This window comes from Stegastes partitus, unplaced genomic scaffold (assembly GCF_000690725.1).
Source record: "Stegastes partitus isolate 25-593 unplaced genomic scaffold, Stegastes_partitus-1.0.2 Scaffold1127, whole genome shotgun sequence".
In the NCBI taxonomy this organism is placed as follows: Eukaryota; Metazoa; Chordata; class Actinopteri; family Pomacentridae; genus Stegastes; species Stegastes partitus.
Window position 1 is genome coordinate 197,821 of NW_007578858.1, and position 23,326 is coordinate 221,146.

Below are 23,326 nucleotides of genomic sequence, written 5' to 3' on the forward strand. Positions count from 1 at the left end.
AAGGAAAGGAAAGGAAAGGAAAGGAAAGGAAAGGATAAGAAAGGAAACAAAGGAGATTGAAGGAAAGGAAAGGAAAGGAAAGGAAAGGAAAGGACAGGAAAGGAAAGGAAACGAAAGGAAACAAAAGGAAAGGAAACTAAACAAAGGAGATTGAAGGAAAGGATAGGAAAGGAAAAGAAAGGAAAGGAAAGGAAAGGAAACAACAGGTGATATGGATAAGTTAAATACAGAAGAAAGGATAAGAAAAAATGATAAGGGAAAACCAGAAAAGAAAAGATGGAAACACAAAAAAATCTATATAGAGGAATGAAAGGCAACAAGACGGGAAAAAAAAGAAGGAAAAAAAAGAATAAATAAAAGAAAGAGGAAATTGCAGGGGGAAGTGGAAGAACAAATGAGGTGAAAAGGTGAAGAGAGGCAGAAGAAAAATGGACACGATTGGATGAAAGGAGGAGAGTTGATCAGATTTGGCAGGAACCATAAGAAAGAGAAAGAGAGAGACGTCAGGACCAGAGCGTGAGGAGAGAAACCAGCAGGAAGAATGCGACCGCCGGTTGTTAGAGAAAAGCCCGAGGAAACCCGAAACAACCACGAGACGGAGCGGAAAAAATGCAAATAAAGCCAACTTAGAGGAGAAAGTGAATCAGAGGCCGTCCTGTACGGAGGCGGCGAGGAGGCGTGCATCTATCAGCTCGCTGCGAGAAGCCGCCAGGGACAGAGACACCAGTCAACTCAGGAAATAAGAAAATGATTAAGAGCGATTTAATGTCACGCCGCCGCCAAGCCAAAACGCACATCTGTCACCGCGAGACTGATGTTACTGCGCCTCCCTCTCACTCCGCCCTCCCTCTCCAGCACTCCAGCGCTCACTCACTCATCCATTACACTCTCCTGTCGCCGCTTTTTTCTCCCATCAAGGCCCGAACTCATCCAGAACCAGCCCCCGTAACCCTCCACATCACACGGGCTCCCTCCAGCTCCACCGTCATTAACCGCTTGGAATCTGCTGTGAGCGCTTCAGTACAAAGCTAAACGAGGCATCGACAGACTGCTTTAGAAGCTTACAAACAGCATGTTTGCATTCGTGGGTGTTTGCATGCATCAGCACCACCTTCAAAAAAAGAAGTCAAACCTCGCCAGTAAAAACGACAAAAAAATGAGAGAAAAAAACCCAAACTGTAAAATCTCTCAATCTCTGCTCATGCTGCATGTGTGCTTTGAGTTTTCAAAGCTTTACTGCTCTACTGGTCACCAGCAGCTCCAAAGGAAACCGACACAGCTTCCAAACACTGCCCCCATCAGGCTGTTTGTTGCCATTACACGGCTGTCCCGTTTTAAATCATGTAAAAGCTGCAACACCTTCACATTTCTGTCAACATCTCGGCTCTGAGACGCGCTTCTCCTGCAATCTGTCAGGAAAAAGATGACACAGGTTCCGTGTTGTCGCGGTGCACAGGTGTTGTTTCACCAGGAATAACCGCGGGGCGTCACCACGGCGACCTTTGCACTCACCGTTGCACTTCCCTCCGTTGGTGGGGTCGCCATAGTAACCGGCCATGCAGCTCTGGCAGTGCGTCCCCGCCGTCAGGTTCCCGCAGTGCTCGCAAACGCTGCCGTTCACACACCTGCTGTGGCCGTTGCACTGGCACGCTGCAGGGAAACCACGCGCACACACACACACACACACACACACACACACACACACACACAGAGGGATGTTTTCAGTTGATTGGGTACAACTAGCAAGAAACGATAAACCTTCCATCATGAATCAAAACGGCACAAAACAGTCCGGACACGAGCGACGACCAGAACCGAAACTACCTCCAATCCAGCTGCAGCTCCTTCCTGCTGAATCTGCACGTTTACATGCAGCTGCACCTCGTACACACACTTCTCACATCTATGAGTTCCTGTAAATGTTCAGCAATGTGAAATATCTGCAACAGTGACGTTAAAACACCAAATAAACTGTCTTCATAAAAATAAGCTACATCACTGTTTTAATAGTTTGTACCTGAGCTTTTTCTTTTACTTTGTTTTAATATTTGCACATTTTTTATGCTATTTTTGATCAACTATTGTCTAATAGTGTGAACGCACCGACAAAATCGCTGCTTAGTTGTTTTCTATTTGTGCTTTTTTGAGCCTCTCTCTGAGAGCTGATTGGCTGTCTGCTCATTTCGATGCTGGACTACATCTGGATGACACTGTAACCAGAGGGCAGAGCCTCTCAGGTGCACATTTATATTACATTATACTGAGAGACTTTCTAATATTTCATCGTTCACATAAATGAGGTCGAGTGCTGCTGTTATCACTCCTATCAAGACCATCACGTATGTCAGCGTTAACGCTCACTTCAGAAATGAAGAAGCTGGAATGAACATTCTGATTCTGGCCGCAGACTGGAGCCAGAAATGTTGGAAATGTTCAGTCACTGTTGATTTAGTTTTTCCTCCGGTTTACTAACTAATTCTACTGAGGAATAATGAATCATTTCAGAATAATTGGGGTGATTTTGTAGGTCAGTGCATCTGCATCTAAAATAAAAAATAAATTATTTTAAAAAGCTGAACAATGACTTTTATTGTCAAGACGTTTTTGTTGTTTTACTGGTGAACCATGTGGGACCTTTTCCATGCAGCGTAACAGTGGCAGAGGCATCGTAAACAGTGTTCGGCTGTGGGAGGAACTCAGATCTTTGGACTCTTTGCTTAAATTAAATAATCCAACCAATGCGTTGCCTCATGTGGAGGCAACAACCCAACAGAACTGTTTCTGGTCGGCGTTATCTTTTCCATAGAACCCACTGAAGCTGCACGAGGTTCATGTTCAGCTGATTTTAGAGACTAAACATTTTCATGGCAGCTCCGTGAGTTGTGTAATATTCCTGCACAGCTGCATCAAACTATGATTCTTCTAATATTCTGTTCATCGTGCGACCCTGCAGCTGATGTTAGGTTCATTTTTATGCAGCCAAATCTTCCTTTTCCATATTTCTCTCCTGCTCCTGTTGCTGTGCACATGTGCAGCCTGCATCTCAGCAAACGCTGCCTTTTAAATACATTAAAGGAAACAAACAGCAGGTCCAACAACCTTAAACTAGCGTCACTGTTCTCGTCTACATGAGTCAGGAAAAATGAGAATAAGTTTTGTGTCTCAAGAAGAAGGAAAAGTTGCAGCGTGATGTGTTTCAGTTAATTTGCTCATTTTGCAAAGTTGATGCTGAGACGATTTATCGAGCAGCAGACGGAGGAGAGGATTCCAGATTAACCCGACTGAGGGTTTGGCGTCGTGGTCCACTCACCGGGACACTGGATGAAGGCCCAGTTGTATCCTCGGTCAGACGAGCACAGGTTCTGATCCACCACCATGTCCCGGTCTCGTAGCCTCTCCCGCTCTCGGGGCCCGGCCCTCGGACTCAGGGGCTTCAGAGGGCCTCGGTAGGAACCCTCCATGCAGACGCCTCTGCCGGTGTTGCTGGGATCTCCACACCAGCCACACTCCACCCTCTCCAGGCAGTCGGCGCAGGTCCTCAGACCCGAACAGTTCTGGGCTGAAGGGAGAAGAGACGCAGAGACAAAGGGAGGAAAGGAAGAGAAGGAATTACTCGATGTACCTTCAGTTTACCTTCAAAGTAAACCAAAGTGATCTCAAACAGTTTACACCCTCGTCTGTCAACCTGACGTTCTCTATACAGGATCATAACAGGTTCTGGTCCTCACTCATCCAGATCTCAGTAATCCTCAGAACTTCAGCTAAAAAGCAACCAGACTTCTTCTCTTTTAGGTTTTGAAGATGTTTTAACTCTCATCCAAGAGGCTTTTTAAGTTTAGTCTCTTAAAATGTCTTTAAAAACTTAAAAGTCTGCTTGTGTTTCTACTGAAGCTTCTAGAAACCTTTGCCTGTGACGCTCCATTCCCACCTGGCACTGATGTGATCTCTATCTGGGTGTGTTATTGGGACCCTGACATCTGATGTATGGGTCTCTGCACTCGTTATTAAAACGCAGCCTCGTTATCTCGATTGTGCCTGATCTCATATGCAAACTAATCAGATGGGGCTGGATGACTGGGTTTCAACAGAGAACTGGTCCTACATGGGCTGTTCTTCTCTCTGCCAACATGCCGTTTATATGCCTGTTAGATGACCTTTAAGTTGTTTTTTCTCCAGAACTGGCAAAGTGCTTGTTGTCTGGTTGATCCAGTTGCTTCCTGATTCTGATTCTGGATGAGTTTGTCTAAAGCAGGAAGTCTTGTTCAGCATCGTAGCAGACAGACGACGTCCTGACATTCAAAAGGATGAAGACGTGTACTTTTCCTTACTCAGTATCATCCTGCATCCAGACATGTATCACACGTTAGCGGCCATAAGACGCCGCTTTCCAGCAAACATGACTTTCTGGATATTTAAACAATCAGCAGAACTTTTTACCACCTTCTTCAACAGTCTCAAAGTAGGTGATGTTGGACATTTGATGTGACTGTGTGCTGGCCATCGATGTTTGCGTCTACTGTTGCTTGTGATGAAAGAGTGAATCTGTTCTCTTGCTGCATGACGTTTGGGAGGAACAATGAGAACTCATTGAACTTTGCTATCGTGGACTTTCTATTTTTCCCAAATACTTAACGGAGCATCACCGTCAAGACAGTTCGCAGTCAGTCAACGACACAAATTTGTGACGAAGTTCCTAAAAATCAAACTCAGAAGAGAGCTGGAAGACAAACAGGAGTGATGTTTACCAGATAAAGACACTTAGTCAATAACGAGAAGAAAACCGTTGGACAGAATGTTTGATGGCGTCCATCAAACCACCGTCAATGCACCGAACAAAAACACAAAGTTCGGTTGCATGAATAAACTCCAAGCGAGCTCCCTTCCTGGATCGTAACAGCCAATCATATCCCTCCACCTTCCATTGGCTTCTGTGCAGGTCTCCTGAGTTGTGCTAGTCCACAGCTGCCTGGGCCTCTCGTCACCTCCATCTACACCAGAGATCTCCAGTTCTGGTCCTGGTGAGCTGCTGTCCTGCTGGTTTCAGACGTTTCTGTACTGCTACACACCTGACTCACATTCATGGATCTCCACCAGCTTGTTGTCAAGTTCTGTTAATGATCCATTCATGTGAGTGCTGCAGTACGGAAACGTCTAAAACCAGCAGGACAGCAGCTCACCAGGACCGGAGCTGGAGATCTCTGGTGTCGACCCAGACACCTCCACTAGTGGAGACCGGTGTGGTGGTTTGTCTTGCTTTCATGTCTAAAACCCACCATGTATCATCCACCACCTTCATGCAAGCTGTTTTCAAGGCTCTGAAACCTGATGTGGGGGTTTCTGATCCCCGTCCAGACATACCGGGTCCAATCCAGCCACTCAGAACCTTAATCCCAACTAGAGCGGCAACCGATGGATTTTACTTTATGATTAATCATTATTTCCATTTATGTTTCTACATGTGTGTGTTTTTCATTGTTGTGTTGACATTAAAATTGTTACCTGTTATTACCTTAAACAGGCTGAAGAGGTTCATTCTAACAACATCTTCCATCGTTCCTGCTGGTCTTCATTTAAAGTTAACAATTATCGACTGAATTAAAACAGATTGACTGGGACCAGATCCATGGACCAGGATGCCTCCACTGTGATGAGCTGATCAACAATCATTATATAGTTTAAATCTACAGAATGTCAATGAAGGAGGAGACTGGATGTTAGATTTACTGGACGGGAATCATTACATGTTAGATGTAGAGCCACTGCTGCACTAGAGCATCTAAAAAAAATTAAAATAAATTAATAAACATTTTGAAAAAGTTATATTTCAAATTTAATTCAAAAAGCTAAACTCTGATATGTTCTATATTCATTACAGATGAAGTGAAATATTTATTTTTTATTTCCATGAGCTCTGAGCCTCAAAGTTAAAACAAACAAAACAAATATTTCACTTTAAAAGTCTAGATTATATTAAATTTTCACTTCTCTAACTGAAAACAATAATACTTTAATATTCTTGTTCTGATGTCTGGAGATGCAGCTTTAACTCAGACACCAGTCCTGTCTGTACTGGGAACCATTAAACACAGTAACTGTACTGGAGTGAACCCTCTTTACGGTTCTGTTCTGACCACGCTGTCGTCTGGTTTCTCCAAACACCTCCAGCCGAAGCACCAACACAATAAAAGCTTTTAGCGCCGTAATAGAACTCCTGGAACACGCGTCGCCTCTTTTGCTTTCACCTTTCCGTCGACCCCTCAACATTTATAAGGAAATTGACTTTTCGTCGCGGCGCCGTTCCACATGTTGAGGAAAAAAGCATCTGTATTCAGAAAGTAGACGTGACATTCAAAAGCCCTTTACTGCCGCAAATTAAAATGACATTTTTTTATGGCATTCAACAGCAGTAACAGAAAGCTGCGATGTGTTTGTCGGCGGAGAACAGGCGAGAGGTGACGAGCATAAGAAATCAAGCTTCTGCTTCTTCTTCTGGAGGCTCCGGCCTTCCAAAGTTAACTTTACGTCTGAACCTCTCGGGTCTTGTTTTGCTCAAGACGTCGGCTCGTCGCCTTGTCATGAGTTTCAGTCTACAAAGCGAAGGGTGGGAATACACAAGACAAAGAGGAGGAAGGAGGGAAGGAAGGTAGGACTTGGTGGGTATCGTATAGAAGCTATCCGAGGCGCTGCTGCTGCCTTCACAGCCCGCCGACAGGATTCACATGCAAGTGAAATTTGCATTTATTTTTTTTCCTCTTTTGAACGCGATCCATTTCCATAAGCTCACAGACGTCGGAGCGTCTCGTTCTGTGGCTGATAGCTGCTTGAAACACACCCTCCTCGTCCTCGCTGTGTGTGTTTGCAGCCTCCCTCCTCCTCCGTTGCATTATTCAGCTGCAGCGCTGCTGATTCATTTGTTCTCTCGCTCTTTATAATTACAAACTTCTGCTCCATCCTTTTCTCAGATTCACTCTTTATCTCCTCGCCGCCACATTTTTATCCTCCTTCCTCTGCTTCTATTCACCGTCGTCCCGTCTCCGTCACTCCCTCTCCCGTCATTTTGATTTAATTAGATTCTTCTTTCCTGCGTTTCTCTGAAACACTGGGCATAAATGAAATCACAAAGGATGGAACCTCTCTACTTTTTCTTCATCTTGCCTCCGACTGCGCTCTTTCCTCTGGTTTTCACCTCCCCTTACTTGCCTCCTCTCTTTCCCTTTGCTTCTCCTCTGACAGCTCACTGGATCTTCCACTACAGTCAATAGTTCAAAGGGAGGCGGTTCGACAGAATATCCCCTAATCCAGCACACAGTGAGGCTTCCGCTGGCAGAAAATCACATATTTACATACCCAAGAGCAGACTTTAATATCCAATAAATATACCGGGCCTGTTTATCATTTTAAAATATGATCCAATAGCGGGGGATTGGTGGAGCTCTTTGTAGCCCCCCACACTTTTCTTCCACCAAACCTCAGCATTTCAATACAGCGAAACTCTGAGCTCCTGTTTGATTTAATAGATCCAATCTGAGGGCGCTTTGTGCGGATCCATTTCCATTCTGCGCCCCTGCAGGTCATCTTCTCCGACAGTCATCCTCTCTGCATTAACATGAACCTTTTTTACATCTGACTGGAAACCAGTCTGTCATCCGTCTTCGCTTCCAATTTACCTTCAAACGATGAGAAACGGCAGCTTTCTATGAAGGCAGATCAAACTTTGGGCCGAAATCTGCTCGTGGATTTTAAGTTTGAGTCACGTATAATAAAAACATAAAAACGATGACGTGTGATTCTAGACTGTAGAAACGGTTCCATGAAGGAAAACTGGTGAAAATCAGAGGAAACAGTGTCAGACGGTGGAATTTAAAACCTGTAGAAGCTATGAAAATAACAACAAGTATCTATAAAACATGATAATGATAGTTTTAGCTGATTTAAATACAGAAACTCTGTGTATTTTTTTTTTTTTTTTTTTTTAAGTATGAAAATACTGGATGAATTTTTCTTTCAAATAAAAGCAAATATCTGTAAAATAATGACTTTTTTGAGAATAAAAACACAGCAAAAATAAAAATATACGTATTTTATGTAATAGTTTTGTTTAATTTGGTAAAATACGACTAAAATTCACGCAGAAAAATATGAATTTATATATTAAAGGTTAGAAAAACAAACAGTAGATAACATCCACATCAAAAATCTGAATTAAAAAAAAAAAAAAGTTCTGTTGTTGATTTACAATGTTTGACTGAAAATTTCTGCATTTTAATCAGAATAATGAAAAAAAAGTGATTCATAATAAGCATTGAAAATCTAGTGATTTTCTTTTTGTATCTTTATTTGATCTTTTTTAAATGTTCAATTTTGTTAAATTACAGATATAAAATAAAGTAAAATCACAGCAAAAATAGATACATTTTCACTTTAACTGAAAAAAAAACGATAAATAATCTACACTTTAAAAATCTGTATTCTCACAAATATCAATCAGTTTTTTTTTGCAATGTGTGACGGTGAAGCTGCTGTTTTAGTGGATTTAAATCTGCTAATCTGCTTATCATTATTTTAAAGATATTTGCTGGAACTTTCCCAGTATTTTAGTTTTTGAACTTTACAGTCCTCCACCATGTTTAATTTTTTTTTTTGGCCCCCTTGTTGTCAGATTTCCTATTTTTTTTTTCCACAGGGTCGGCTTTTTTTGCCTCCTTTTCCTAAAACTTTATTCCTGGATCATTAACTAAACAAATGTGTGTTGAAAATTGAAGAAAAAATAAAAAAATCTTTTCTGGTTTTACACTGCAGCCCGGTGATGAATCCGTCCTTTACGAGCTTCAGGACTTTCAGGAGGTGAACCTCCATCTTGTAAAGAAATGAGCTCTGGAGACGCCGTCTGACATTTTAAAGCAATTACTTCCCAACAACTGGGGGCCGACTCCAGGAAATAACTACACCAGATCCTTCCACAATCACATTTCACATAAGTTTGTCGCCGGTGGAAGTTTGGAGCTCAACAGGACTCACCTGGTTGCACTTTTTTTTTTTTTATCAGCGATGAGGGAACGCTGGTGTGAGGGATGAGCTGGTCCACAGCAGACAGCCTCCCCTCACACATCCTCTGATGCAGAGTTAATCTCCACACACCCCGCCTCCCACAACACACATCAGACAGGTCGCACTTCATTTGTGAAACATGTCAGAGTCGGTGAGAGCGAATGGATCGCATATTTCAAGCATCAGCCCGGATGCCACCGGTGTGATGAAACGCGCCCCGAGGACACCGAGTCGGCCGACGAGCAGCGCTTCATACAGACGTGAGAGACGAGAACAGATTCCAGGCCGAGACAGGAAAGTGCTTAGAAGTTATATAAGGGTGGTGTGTGTGGATAATATAATTTATCTGCTGTGTTCTCGATGCCTGAGCCGTTTTCTATTTTTAATAGCATTTCCAATTATCTGGCTTCATCTGTGTTCCACATGGAAAGAATTAAGAGAGGTTATTGCCTGGTGGAGTCCTGTGGACTGGGGCTAGAGGAGGATGAGAGGAAAATAGAGTGTGCGAGCCTGCAGGCTTTACAAGGATTTAGTTTTAGTTAACAGCACCAGAGATTTAGCTGTACCTTGTGCCATTACATGACATTAGCCGCGGGCTGTTTCAGGGGAACACGTCCTGTTGGATGGTTCCTGCATTTCCCAGGAGGGCGGCAAACATATTTCATGATTAAAAAACATGCGATCTAATCACGGAGCCGCAGATGAAACCGCTGACCACCGGCGGGTTCTCCCCTGTGATGGATATTTGTCGAGATAAACCCAGGAACACTGATTTATGCATTTGAACTGCTAATTTCTGGACGTATTTGTGCATCAAGCCGTCCTCCTGAACCGACAGACGTTGAGCTGTGGGTTCATCTCCAGCCAGTAAATGAGGAGCCCCGGCTGCTAAACGATGGAGTCGTATGGATTTGTGACTAAGCAGATAAACGGAGCTTTGCAGCAAAAAACAAAAATCCTCGTCTGATCAACTAAACTCTAATTTTTAATCGGTCAAGTTTCAAAACATTTTTCTCACTGAGTTCTGCAATAATGTCTGTTTATGATTTATTAGCTTCAGAAATACAACCAGAAACTGTTTTAGCAATTATTTTAAAGTCATCTGTATTATAATAACATATCATTATCTTATTTTTTTATTATCTTGTTGACTATTTCTTCCAATTTTATATATTCTTTACTAAATTATCCAGAAGTTATGACATTGCTGGTTTCTGTATCTGCAGGTTTTCACGTGGATAAACATAAATGAAATAACTGGGTCAAATCCAAGAGGACATGGGTTTGCATCCCAAAAAAAAAAAAAAAATCAGCCGCGAAAAACTTTTTCAAGTTGCTCTCGTCACTTGGAGACCGAGAGTTTTTAAAGTTCTGTCACCAGCCGACATTAGCAGCAGCATTTTCTTCAACGCCGTGGCTCTAAAATTCAATATAACACCATCAAATGCTTCATGTGCACAGACAAAACACTTCTCCGCCGCTTTGTGCTCCTCTCCATCACCGTCCCGCTTCCTCCGCTGGAATCAGGATATTAGTCGTCTTCATTGACAGAAATAACCTGAGAGGGTCCCTAAACGCAGCACATGACAAATGTTTGGAGGAAGTTAGGCGATGTGTTGCAGCGGCAAGAAAATAAAATAAAATAAAGGATAGCTGGTTCCTGCTGGGGGAATTTTCCTCTTATCAAAAATTCTCTCAGCACAATCGTCTCACATTCAGTTCATCACATCTGATGCTCGGTGTCCCTGCATGGCACGTATCGTCTGGCTTCATCTCGTGTAATCCATTTGCCCCTGCGCTACTTGACAGTTAGCATCGCTGAAGCCGGTAGCATACAGATCTGTGAGCCTCCATACATAATACATCAAGTGCAGAAGCCATAAGCCGCCTTCCCCCTTCACCCGCCTCCGAGCTGCAAAACAGCAGATAGACAGAAAACACACGTTTCTCGTGAAGATTGCCTCGGAGGAAATAAGGCTATTTCTCTCTGCAGCCAGACCCAGAATGGGCTCCGGCAGCATCGTGTGGACGGCGGAAGACAAACGGAGACTCGTCCACGCTGCGATTCAGTCACCCTTAATCTCATCTGTGTGCTTAAACCTCTGAACCCGACAAGTTCCTGAGCTGCTGCTGCTTCTTCTTCTTTTTTTGCTCACTGTAGGTTCATTTTTCAGTGCAAAATAAAGTCCTGCACCTCAATAGAAATAAAACAGGCATGACTAGGAGGAGAGAGAAGTCTGGCACAAACACAAAGCCAGAAATCATACAACAAGAAAAACCCAGAATCGACATGGACAGCATCTCTTCATAGGTGCTGCCAATACTGGAAAAGAAATGTACATATATATATGTACAAACTGCAGATAATTTAGTCCTTTCATATTTAATTTAGTCTCCTTTTTGCTCACACAGCCTGCAGTTCAACCAAAGAGTCCTCGAATCTCGTCACGACTCAAAATGTTTTCTTGTTTGTTCATCTACAGAATCTGATTTGATCAAATGGGTTGATTTTGGTTACTTTTATATTTTTTTAAGATCTCAAAAAAGTGAATAAAGTTAAAAAACACACATTTTTTAACTGTAATGTTGGTTCATTTTGCCGTCGGAGCGTCACATCACACATGACGTGTTCGAGGCCTGTTGAAAACTCAACATTCTGTTTTTACAGTTTGTGGTTCTGATAAACGGGTCATTTTAATTGCATCATTGCAGTTGGTGACAGTTAGCTTAGCAGCATTAGCATTAGCTACATGAGGCTACCGTTGCTGCAGCGTGCTGGAACACCCTCCCACTGCATCTCTGTTCACTCCATCATGGTTGACACGAGCAGGAGACCCGGTTCTTATCAGGGCTCGCCGACACCATCAGTCAGGCGTGGGACTGGTTTCATCACTGGAGTCGTGGTGGGAACGATCACGCTGTCATCGAGTCACGTTGTTTCATCCAGATCCAGCGCCGCCGCTGACACATCTCTGATCACTGATGATGCAACTGATCTTTAACAGCGACGCCTGTCTGCACACGAACTTCGTTCAGGAGCTTCGACGTTTCAACACAAGTCCTCGGTACCGGCTTCAGGACGGTTCACCGCCTCCCACAGCTGAGCGTCGGCCGTCAGCTCTGTGGGTGTTCTGAGAGACCAGAGCCACGTCTGGGCTCAGGAAGGTTCTGGCCTTCTGTGGTGGAGCTTCTGGTGCAGCTTTACCAGCCAATCACCTGCAAAGTCCAGCTAACGGAGCTAACAGAGCTAACGGAGCTAACGGAGCTAACGTCGGCTTCAGCGCTGCTCGTTTCTGTTCTCATGCTGCTGGTAATAACTTCAGTATGAACGCTCTGAAGTCCAATAAAAGGCTGTTAAAAATGAAACATCACATGATCCATCAGAACCAGAAACTGTAAAAACAGACAAAGAATTCTTAATATTCTGTTGCTTCTTGAACAAATATGGTTCAAACTAGATTCTGTAAAAATAAATAAATAATAATAATAATGGTAATAATAATAATAATAATAATAATAATAATAATAATAATAATGGTAAAACATACTACTCTGTGCTCCAGGGCACAGCTGATTCTGAGCTGTTAAATTAGATAAACATTAATTATTTTGATTTATTGGCTCTAATAACGGTGATTGCAACAACTTAATATAACGGGTGATAGTTTTAGTTTTTTGCGTTAGCTGATTAAAGTTGAGGTAACTTAATGAAACTGGCTCCATAATTTAATTTTCTTCACCTGGAGTTCAGGACTTCAGGTCCTTCCTCTGCCTGGACAGGTTCTGCTAATTAAAAATAGCTCTGCATGTAAATGAAGAAGAGCTAATTGCTTATTGGGTGAAAAATGAGAAGAAGAAAAAAAGTGACACCCAGAAACTTCTTCAGCTCAATAAAATCCACACGTTATTCCCACAGATATCACCACGGTTGTTCTCGTTCCTCAATCTTTCTGGATCTCCCAAACTCCTGAGCAGCTGTCAGCAGGACCAGCAGGACCAGGACCAACAGGACCAACAGGAAGCAGGACCAACAAGACCAGCAGGACCAACAGGACCTGCAGGACCAGGACCAACAGGACCAACAGGACCAGCAGGACCAGGACCAACAGGACCAACAGGACCAGCAGGGCCAGGACCAACAGGACCAACAGGACCAGCAGGACCAACAGGACCAACAGGACCAGCAGGACCAGCAGGACCAACAGGACCAACAGGACCAACAGGCAGGACCAACAGGACCAACAGGACCAACAGGACCAACAGGATGGATGTTGAAACTGCTGAAACAGGACCAGATGCTGACCTTGCCAGCGACACACAAGACGAGGATTCCTGAGCTCACATCATCTTGAAAGGAGAGTTACGTTCACAGTGTGAGACTGACAGCAAGATAGCTGCAGGTGCTCCAGATAGTCGGGTCAGAGAGGTAGGAGGCTAAAAAAAGAAGAAAAAGCCGTGCAAAGCCCAACAGAATGTGTTTTATACGAGGAAACATGGTCCAATAAAATTAATCTGGGATTGGAAAACCAGCTCGCCTCCAAAGAGCTCCCAAAACCTCAGAGTTCCACATCTGGGGCTGCACTGAAGCTAATTACTTCAATACGCCGCGCTGAGGAGCGTGTTAGCCTCCAGCAAACATGAAACATGGGAACCATACACAAAAGCCCGAGGACACATCGATCTGATAAAGAAATAACCCGGCTCAAATTGGATCTTCAGACAAGCGATGCTGTTTTGTCGAAGCAGCGGCCCAAAGCCGGGGTCATGAATCCTGCAGCTGTAGCCTGCAGCTCCTGCTCCCAAAAACAAACCATGATTAATCCATAAAGCAGAGACGCCAAGCAGAAAGTTAGGTATGAAATAATAAGACTGACGGACTGTAGAAAAGAACAACAGAGCTCTCAGTGAGGGTTTGTTCAGTAAAATATGTCAGATTGTGCATCATAAAGTGTGCGACAAAGGTAGAAAGTAGCAGAACAAGAGCCTCCTACACACCTTCTGCCACCAAACTGAGACATGAATAATGAAGGAGGAAGGAAGATGGGGGAAGGTGCCATTATGTAAGCACTGAAGGTAAAACGAAAGACGGGAAAACAATCTTGGCTTGCTAACGGTAGGCTGGAGAGCCGTCTGCGCCGCGACTACCGCGACCAGGAAGGAATAATAATCACCAGTCACAAGGCAGAAAAAACTGTTTTCTGAACCCGTTTCCAGAAACAAGAACAGTTCGGTACAAAGGGACTATTTGTCTAACAAATGACAGAAAACAACAATAAGAAGCGTCGCCTCGGGGGGGAGCTTTGACAGCTAGATTGTTTTTTTCTACCAGAAACTTGTTGAACTGCAGAAAAACATTTAAAAAACTTCTTGAAAAAACATCAATGAACGTGACAGAAACTAATGCAGGCTTGTTTTTTATAAAAAGCAGTTTGTAAATATAAAGAGTTATGCATGTACCGTAATGTCCAGACTATTGAAGCACCTGAATATAAGCCCCATCCACTAACTTAAAAAGAAAACTAGTTTAGTACAGATACAGGCCGCACTCGTCTATAAGCTGCAGGTGTCCACGTAAAAACCCATAAATTAGCCACGTCATCGTTTAAGCCGCAGCGTGTGAAATAAAGCAGCGGCTTATAGTCCAGACATTACGGTAAATGTTGTGTTTTTCTGTTAATAATCAAAAATGACTTGATGCAACGAGTGCATGTGAAGAAAAAACACTTTACCGTCACAAAAAACCCACAGATGAACCGAGCTCCGCACTTTGTTAATAATAATAAAAAAACAGTCTTGTGTACATTCATGATATCTGCATAAAAACGACGTGTTTACCTGCAAAAAAAATCTAAAATTCCTTCATGCAACCAGTGCATATGCAGGAAAAACACTTCACCTTAACCTTCCTAAAAACACTGAATGAATAAAACAAAAGCTGAACAGCTCACTGTAGGTCTGTTAGTCATGTGCCTGTAAACACAGTGTGTTTTTCTGCAAAAAATAATCCAGACTTACATGATGCAACGACAGCATGTGAAGAACAAACACTCACCTTCACCTTAACGTTCCATATATATTACATATAAAACCAAACTGTAGGTTTGTTAACTCACACGATGGCAACGTCTTGTATAAACGTGTGCATACTTACATGAAGTCTTGAGAGTTTTTCTGCCAAAAATCTAGAATTTGATGCTAATAGTGAAGATAAAAACACTTGTGCGTTACCTTAACCTTCCCATCAAACCTTAGAGGAACGTTACAATAACCAAACTCCTCACTTTAGGTTTGTTAATTCACGCTATGGATGTAAATATAGTGACTTTTTTCTGCCAAAAATCAAAGATGATTCCACTCAGCTAGTGAATATGAAGGACAAACAATCTGCTAATTATTTTACGAGGTATCTGTCGTGTTCCAATAAATGTCGACAGCCGCTAAACGTTATTCAGACAGGAAAACACTCGGCGGTGCTAAAACAGGCCACATGCTGCAGCTGGAAACCTCCCCCGTCCCCGGGGAGGCGTTAATATGAGAGGAATGTTAAGAGACAGCAGCGGGACTTCATAGCGAGGCGGTCGTGTGTCATTGTAGATGATCGATTTTGTGCCCTGTAGCTACAGGAGAGGTGGCGCCGCCTCCTCAGAGTGAGCGCTGGTGTGATGCTGAGGCCTCGTCCTGACTGCTGATAAGGACGGGATCGATGGAAGTCTATAATGACTCCATGTCCACAGATCGCGCTCCGGTCGCTTCATCAAAGGCAGGAGTAGAGCACTAAACACCACTGGAGTCATGTACATATCTGGAGGGAGTCCACACCATCGATACATGTCAGGTGATCCATAACTGAATCACCTGGCAGTGACATCATTACCTCTAAACTGAACTGCCTTCATGCAACATCAAAAACTAACCGTTTAGACTGACTGTGTTAAAGTACAGACCCCACAGCACGATGCTACGGCCAGTGTCTCTCATTATCGAGATTCAAATCTTTAATTAGTTCCACTCTTCATGTGTCCACCTTAAGTTTAGAAGGTGAAGAACAATCCTCCTGAACATGCAGGACAACAGAGCTGTTTCTCTTCAACATACAAACAAAAGTGTTCGACACGTACGTCATCCTCTCATAGTTCTAGTCTGATTTCTATTTATTTTATTTTGGCATCATGCTGTCATTCCTCTTCTGCAAAGTGGGAGTCAGATTTTTTCCACAAGCATTCATGGAGCATCTAGAAACGTCATCAACACCTTCTGCCCTCATGCAGCCCCACATCATGATGCTCCACCTCCGTGCTTCACTGTCAGGACCATGATCCACTGTGGTGGTCCTGGTCAGGTTCACACCAAACATCTGGACTCCATGTGAGCCCAACACATTGATCTTCATCTGACCAGAGGATGTTCTGAAGATAATTGTTGTCTTTGCAATTTCATGCCAAAAAGCAAGCAAGAGTGTTTTTCCTGCACGCCGTCGTATACGCCACAAAGACACTGTAGTTATGTAATATCTCTGACACCTGCTGAGGAGGAACTCTGGTTTCTATCGATAACGAAACCAGTCGACTGTCCGTGGAGTCATTGTAGGAGGACGACCACTGCAGCCCTGATGAGTGCTGCTATGGCTCCTTCTGGACCTTCTGGTTCCTGCTCACACTGGGCTGCACTGGGTTCTGGCTGCTCACTGATCTTCTGGATCCTTTTCCATCGTTACGAAAACTTACCATCAGAATTTTCAGTTTCTCAAACAGCCCATAGGTTCAAAACTGAGAAGGTTCTGCTGTTCTCAGCTAATTTTAGAACCATGTTCATGCAGTCAGGCTGATGGAACTCATAGTGAAGTTGATCATGTGTACGTTCACTCTTGTTGCACTTAGACTCTACTCTGGGGCCTTAACTTTCAATAAGGCAATTATTTAGCTGCATCACTTGACATTACAGTGCATCCATTTCTGTTGTATACTGTATTTATCCACACATGTCCTGATGTAGATCATCCAAAGCTAGTGCTGCCACATCAGTGATGTCTCATCTCCCCATTCAGTGTCCGTCCACTGCATCATATGGACACGACACCAAGATAAAACGCAGCAACATCTAAAAACGTTATGTGTTCATGATGTTTTTCAGGCATCATTAATAGAAATTCTTGCAGTCTGATGACGGACAAACAGCGACACAGAAAACACTTGTCCTAACTTTGTGACCCACTTCTGCCAATAGCTGGATCAGTACATTTGGATTCTGTCAGCTAGAAAAGAGTCAAGAGAGCCACAGTACTGATGACAAACCAAAGAGCCGAGACAGGGACAGAATCTCGAAGCCGTGCATTTACCTTTTTAGACTGAACGCAAAGGAAAAAAGTACTAAAAGCTGTCAGAGTGTTGATATATATGTGTGTTAGCAGCTCTATATGATATGAATCTCAAGCTGCGTCTTGTGCTTTGCATACAAATAATATTCCAGGATATATGGAGACGCTGCAGGAAGGCACAAATAACTCTGTTTTCCTGGAGTGAAGGAACATCAGTGAGTCTCACCAGAGCAGTCCTGGGTCTGCCACTCCAGACACTGTCCGTAGGGGAAGGAGATGACGTAGGCCGAGGAGTCCACGCAGCGCTGAGTGCTTCCACACCACATGCACTCCATGGCCTGGCTGGTGCAGTTAGCGCAGCTGGTGCGGAGAGCGCACGGCGTCTTGCAGGGACGAGCGCTCTGACTCTGTGGACTCCCTGAGCGACGGCACAGATGCACAAAGAAAAGCGCCGACGTTAGGTCAGACGTGGGCGACATGATGCTATTCACTGCAGAACTAAGTTCAGAGACAATTAAATCACAGAGCAGCAGAAAATGTAGGACTGCTGGAGGTTTATTTACTCATTTACAGCTCGTTCTGTGAGTGTTTTCTACATATATAAGCTGTAATATACCTGCTAGCTCCACCGCTTCAGTCGCATCATCCAGGAGAGGATGAATTCAGCAGAGCTCAGTTTATTCATGTAGCAGCACAGAACATTTAAAGTGTACTGAAGACATGTGATGACCTAAAGTAGACCTCAAGCATTTATACTTCTGTCACTTCTAAACAACGAAGCCCATTCTGATTCCTACATTGTAGATTTGTCAAAGCAAACAAACATGAATCCTGACCACCAGTTTGAGCTTCCCGCTGTGTTCTAACCCATCTCTTCTCGTTTTCTCGTCATTCTTTGCTCACCGGCAGGTTTCTCACAGATCAGGCCGTCGGTGGTGGCGGTGCAGGGGTTGGCCTTCAGGCCGGACACCTGCGTCCGCTCCAGGTAGGCGCAGAAGCCGGAGTCGCTGGGCTCTCCGGGTAGCCAGCGCAGGCTGGTGTTGGTGAAGGGCGAGGCGTCCTCCCAGCCCCAGTACGACACGTTGATCTTCCTCAGGCCGACCCAGGGGGACAGCGTCTGCAGAGGGAAGGACGTGAAGCTTCAGAGATTGTTCTGCTGATCCTGTCACTCAGGTCACTAAATAAATGAGCTCCATCAAGCAGGAGTTCAGGTGTGTTTCCTGAAGCACTGACTGATGCTTCTGTTTGATATCACAGACACAGAAGGAGCTTAAATACAGAAGCTCAGCAAAAAACATCTGCTTCTGGGATGTTTAGGCTGAACTGGTAAACAGAGCAGCGACGAGACAAAGATGTAAATAGTAAAGTACTGACATTATGTAGAGCCACAGTTTATGTTCATAAAATAAATAAATCAAAGAAACTCAGCCTTGTTTTTGTTTTTTAAAGATTTTCTGGCATTATAGTATATATATATATATGTGTGTGTGTTTGTGTGTGTGTGTGTTATATATAATGCAGAAAATACACATCCGAGTCGTCTCTTCTTCTAGTTCTGGTTGTTTGTTTCCACAGAGGTTCAGGACTTTGTATTGCAGAGACAAATGAAAAGCGATGCCCAGAAAGTTCAGGTTCAAAGGCTCAGAGGTGCAGTCCACTTCAGAAAATGATTTCTGGGCTCAAACAGCTGACTTCAAACTATCCCTCCAGTAAGAAAAGGGATTAAAAAACAGGGAGGAAATGATTTAAGCTGCAGATCAGCTGCCACAGTCGCTGAAGGAATGTTTACAGCAGCAATAAACTAAACGGATCCTGATAATCTCCTGATGCGCCTTCTCTCTGCTCTGTTCTGTGAGTTTTTATAGAAACACAAAGTGAAAATAATGAGTCCTGATTGTAGGCAGTTCGTTCACATTTCCACGAGGACACCGTCCTAGAAACACTGAGGTAAAAAAAACAACAATAACTGGAGGATAAAAAGCTCCACACAGTAGTGATACCAGGATAAAAGGCTGGAGCCACACAGCGATGCAGCTTCATCTGTCTGAAATGAAACCTTCTGCTGATGACTGTAATTGTTATAAAAGCAAAAACACGTTCAAGACTTTCAAAGAGCCTCTAATTTATAGCAGAGTGACTGAAGTGCAGATCAGTGGACGTTTGAATCATCTGCTGACAAAGCAAGTGTGATTTCTTTAATAATGATTACAAAGGAAATATTATGACTGCGTTTACACCTGAGTGGAGCCGCTGGTCTCTGTGCAGAGGGAATCATTTCTGCAGAGATAACAAACGCACAGCATGGAAAAGATTTACAATAATCATCTGAAAACATTCAGAAGCTTCATCTTCAATAGGAGGCGCAGAAATTAAGAGAATGAACCACATCACTGCTGCTAAACGTGTTCAGATATTTGCTGGTGAAGCTGCCCATTCATCAGGCGGTCAAACAGCGTTTCAGCCTCTGACATCACTTCAGTCTGCGTCGGAGCAAAAGTAATGAGCTAAAAACATTCCCGTCCTGGCTGCCAGTTGTTTTTCAAACATCTGGCTTCGCTGAGATGAAAGGTGAGGCAGCGAGGCGGCTTATTTCTGCGCTTCATGGTGGGCCCAGGAAGCCAAATAAATAAATAAATAAATCTTTGGCTCCTTGTAGAGTTAAAAAAAAAACACATCAGAAATATCATGGTGAGAAGTTTCACCCCTCTGCACTCGACGCTGTGGAAATAAGTTGTTTTTTACAGTTTTTTGGCAAGTCTGAGGTTTGATATTAGCTTGATCATTAAAATAAACCAGAGAGCTGTAAGAGGCGTTGGTATGTGAATGTATTTTGATTTCCTTTTATTGATTGGAACACATTAAATAACTCAGTTTTTACGATGGAAAGCACACATCTAATAATAAATAACGTCACATTTATGACGCTCAGTCGACACTCTGAGCGGCGTTTCATAATAAATCACATTATTACCGACGCAGCGTCGTGGACGTCGTGTCCAGAACGGACTCTGGGGAGCTGCACGAGTGTCAAAATTAATCAAATAAACTGTATTTCATTCTCTAATGCAATGTTGCATTCAGGTACAGCTGGTTAATTAGACTTTGTGGAGCTGTAATCACCTGCATCTTTCCTTACTTTCATCATACACCAGCTCAGACACAGGTATCTATGTGCCTTCTTGAACACATCCTAAATAGATAAACCTGCAGTGTGCATGTCTGAAACGTGGATTTGACACCATAAATGACCCAAAGACGCCTCTCAACACCACCGGTAGCCCTTTGCGCCGCCACCCACCTTTTCCTGCAGCTGATACTTCTGCAGCTCCTCCAGCACAAAGTTGACCTGTTTGTCCGTGAGCAGAGAGGCGATGTTCCCTCCCAGGTTCTTGCAGTAGTGCTGGGCGTTGTCGTAGCTCTCCCTGCTGGAGTTGATCCTCAGGCAGGCCTCCCCGACGTGGTGCCAGCCGTCCCCGCACAGCTTCCCTGCACACGCACAAAGACAGGTGATGGCGTTTAGTCAACAGACAGAGGACTATATAGAGTCTCCCTGCAGCCTTGATTTTCATTAACCTACAGAAAACATAAACGTATGAGACGACTTTGCGAGATCAGATGTGCTTCAGGCTACATTCAGGCGACATTAACAGGACAGCAGACGCGTTAAAATAATCTAAACCCTAAAATTAGCACATTGAAGATCTTCGTTTCCTGTTTGGCTGCTGCAGCGAGCAGATGATTAACACGTTAACGCAGCGACATCATCACACCGAGCTGCTTCGGCATCACGTTCACACACAGACGTACACAGTCGTCGACTTAAAGCATTTTGTTTGTGTCACTACAAGAAACGCTGTCGATTAAAATACCTGAGAACATGGCCGACAGTGCAGGAGCTTCAGGACAAAACGTCTGAGAAGTAGACCACAGGATGGAATAAAACTATGTGTACTGGGTTGAGATGAACCAGGCAGAAGCAGAAAATAAATCCAAACGCAAGGAGAAACAAAGAGGAGCTGCTGTCTGATGAGGAGCAGGTAGACCAGGTGAGCAGTCAGGTGACCGGGGAAAGGGGGCGTGGCCGATGACTTCCACTGGAAAGCAGCTAAAGTCTGCTTCATGTGTGTTTGTTAATTACTTTTGACATGTGTGAATGTTCAGGTGAAGTGATTTTAGATTGTTTTAATTGTTCATTTGAAAACTGAAGGACCAAAACCCGCAGTTCCCCCGACGGCCACTAGAGGCCGCCTCTAAAAGTGAGCCGACCCCTACAGAAGCCCATGTTAAAAAGCTCGACTTTACAGCAGAAATAAAACGTTTAAAGAGCGCTACAAAAACCTATTTGGGATGCTACAGCTGATTCTTCTGCTCATAACAACTGGACAGGGGACAAGTTACATAGAACTCAACCATTTAAATTGTTTTAAGGCTTAAATGTAAGATGGCGATGGCTCTAATGGCAGTCCAAACTCTTTCTCTTTGCAAATTTTTTAATAAACTGAGAGTTTGGAGGACTCGTGCACCGGAGCACCGACTCTGATGAAGCTTTTCAGGAATCTTTTTTCCATCTTTACGTACAGTCAAAGGCTGTAACTAAATTCTTTCTGTTCAACAGGATTCCCAGGAGTTAGAAATATGTGTGGGATAAAAGGAAGGAAAAAAAAAAACCAAAGCAGAGTAAACCTGGGAGATAAATTCCCCCATAAAACTCATATATGCGCTCATTGTTCTTATCAGGGTCACTCGTGTCTGGTGGGAGACTATAATAGCAGAGCGGCCGTTCAATTAGCCGGGATGAAAGGGAAGAAAAAGTCATTCTGCCTCCGCTGAGCACCGCTGTTTATTTTGGTCTGCAGGACTGATTACATTCACAGGCCCATAATGACTTCCATCACCAGCCTCTCATGCTACAGAAAAGAAAATACCTGCTTTCTCTTTCATTTTTTTCCCTCGCCAGCGATAGAAATGGGCAATAATCGACCGAAACAAGAGGAGAAAGACAGACGACGGGGTGGAAAAATAAGAAGGAGGGTAAAAAGTAAATAGATTAGGTCTTTGTGTAAAAGTAAAAGATAAATATGTCAGAATAATTAGTCAGAAGAGAGGAAAGGTCTCGGCTGCCACCTCTAACCAGCCTCATCTGATCCACACAGCCAACACATCTCCACCTACAGTTACAGACAAACCCACAGGCTTGGTTTCCCCGTCACGCTGATGGAGCCTCATAAAGACGTGATGTATGTGAAAAGCTTCATCCCAAACCTCCACCTGCACAGTAGCTGCAGATGCTAAAGCAGCTTCTTTACATTTCATTTCTCTCCACTCAGAGCTTCAACCCAAACCTTTAACAGACTCTAGTTTCTGGAGAATAAAACAACACGTATCGCAAGAGGAATTAAACCGCAAAGCTCGGAGCTAAACTGTACCCGAGTTTAAAAAAACAGCAGGAAATTAACTGCTGTGCTGGAAAAGTCAGAGAATCGCCGCCGAAGCAGAGAGGATTATCTCAACAGTAGCAGCACTAAATATCAAAGAAGTTTTAAGATGTTTTGCTGTTTGTCTGAATACATCCTGACGTCCTCTGAGTTTGGATAATCTGCAGAGATAAGACAGAAGTCAGGACGACGGAGGATTTAAGTTACAGAAAACAACAGCGTTCGGAGGGTTTGTATTAGAAAGAGGATTGTAGGCACGCTCTGATTAATAAAGTCTTAATTCTAAATGTTGTCTAGGTCTGCTGCTCTTTGGTATCAAGAGAAAACATTAGTGGAGACAAAGAGAAAGAAAAGAAAACTCTTCTCAGCTCTCCTGCACTTTGCCCTGAAGAAGCTGCTGCATGTCAAAGAACCGAAGAAAGAGATTTTACACTAAAGTTTGGAGATGTTTCCTCTCTTCTCCTCTCCTAAGTAGTCCAAAATCTTTTCCTACTTTGAACTGAGTCCCAAGTTCACAATGAAGCAGTCA

At 43.5% G+C, this 23,326-nt stretch overlaps 1 protein-coding gene across 1 annotated transcript in view; it reads right to left on the reverse strand.

Annotated features, from left to right (window-relative positions):
• The window catches only part of LOC103368159 (attractin-like protein 1), a gene marked incomplete at its 5' end in the record, with an annotated part of 246,604 nt that overhangs the window by 195,885 nt on the left and 27,393 nt on the right, over positions 1-23,326 (reverse strand). The window contains 5 exons of the mRNA XM_008296425.1: positions 1,513-1,650; positions 3,311-3,559; positions 17,589-17,780; positions 18,266-18,479; positions 20,661-20,848. Coding sequence (XP_008294647.1) covers positions 1,513-1,650; positions 3,311-3,559; positions 17,589-17,780; positions 18,266-18,479; positions 20,661-20,848 — 981 coding nt within the window. The remainder of the gene's footprint in view (positions 1-1,512; positions 1,651-3,310; positions 3,560-17,588; positions 17,781-18,265; positions 18,480-20,660; positions 20,849-23,326) is intronic.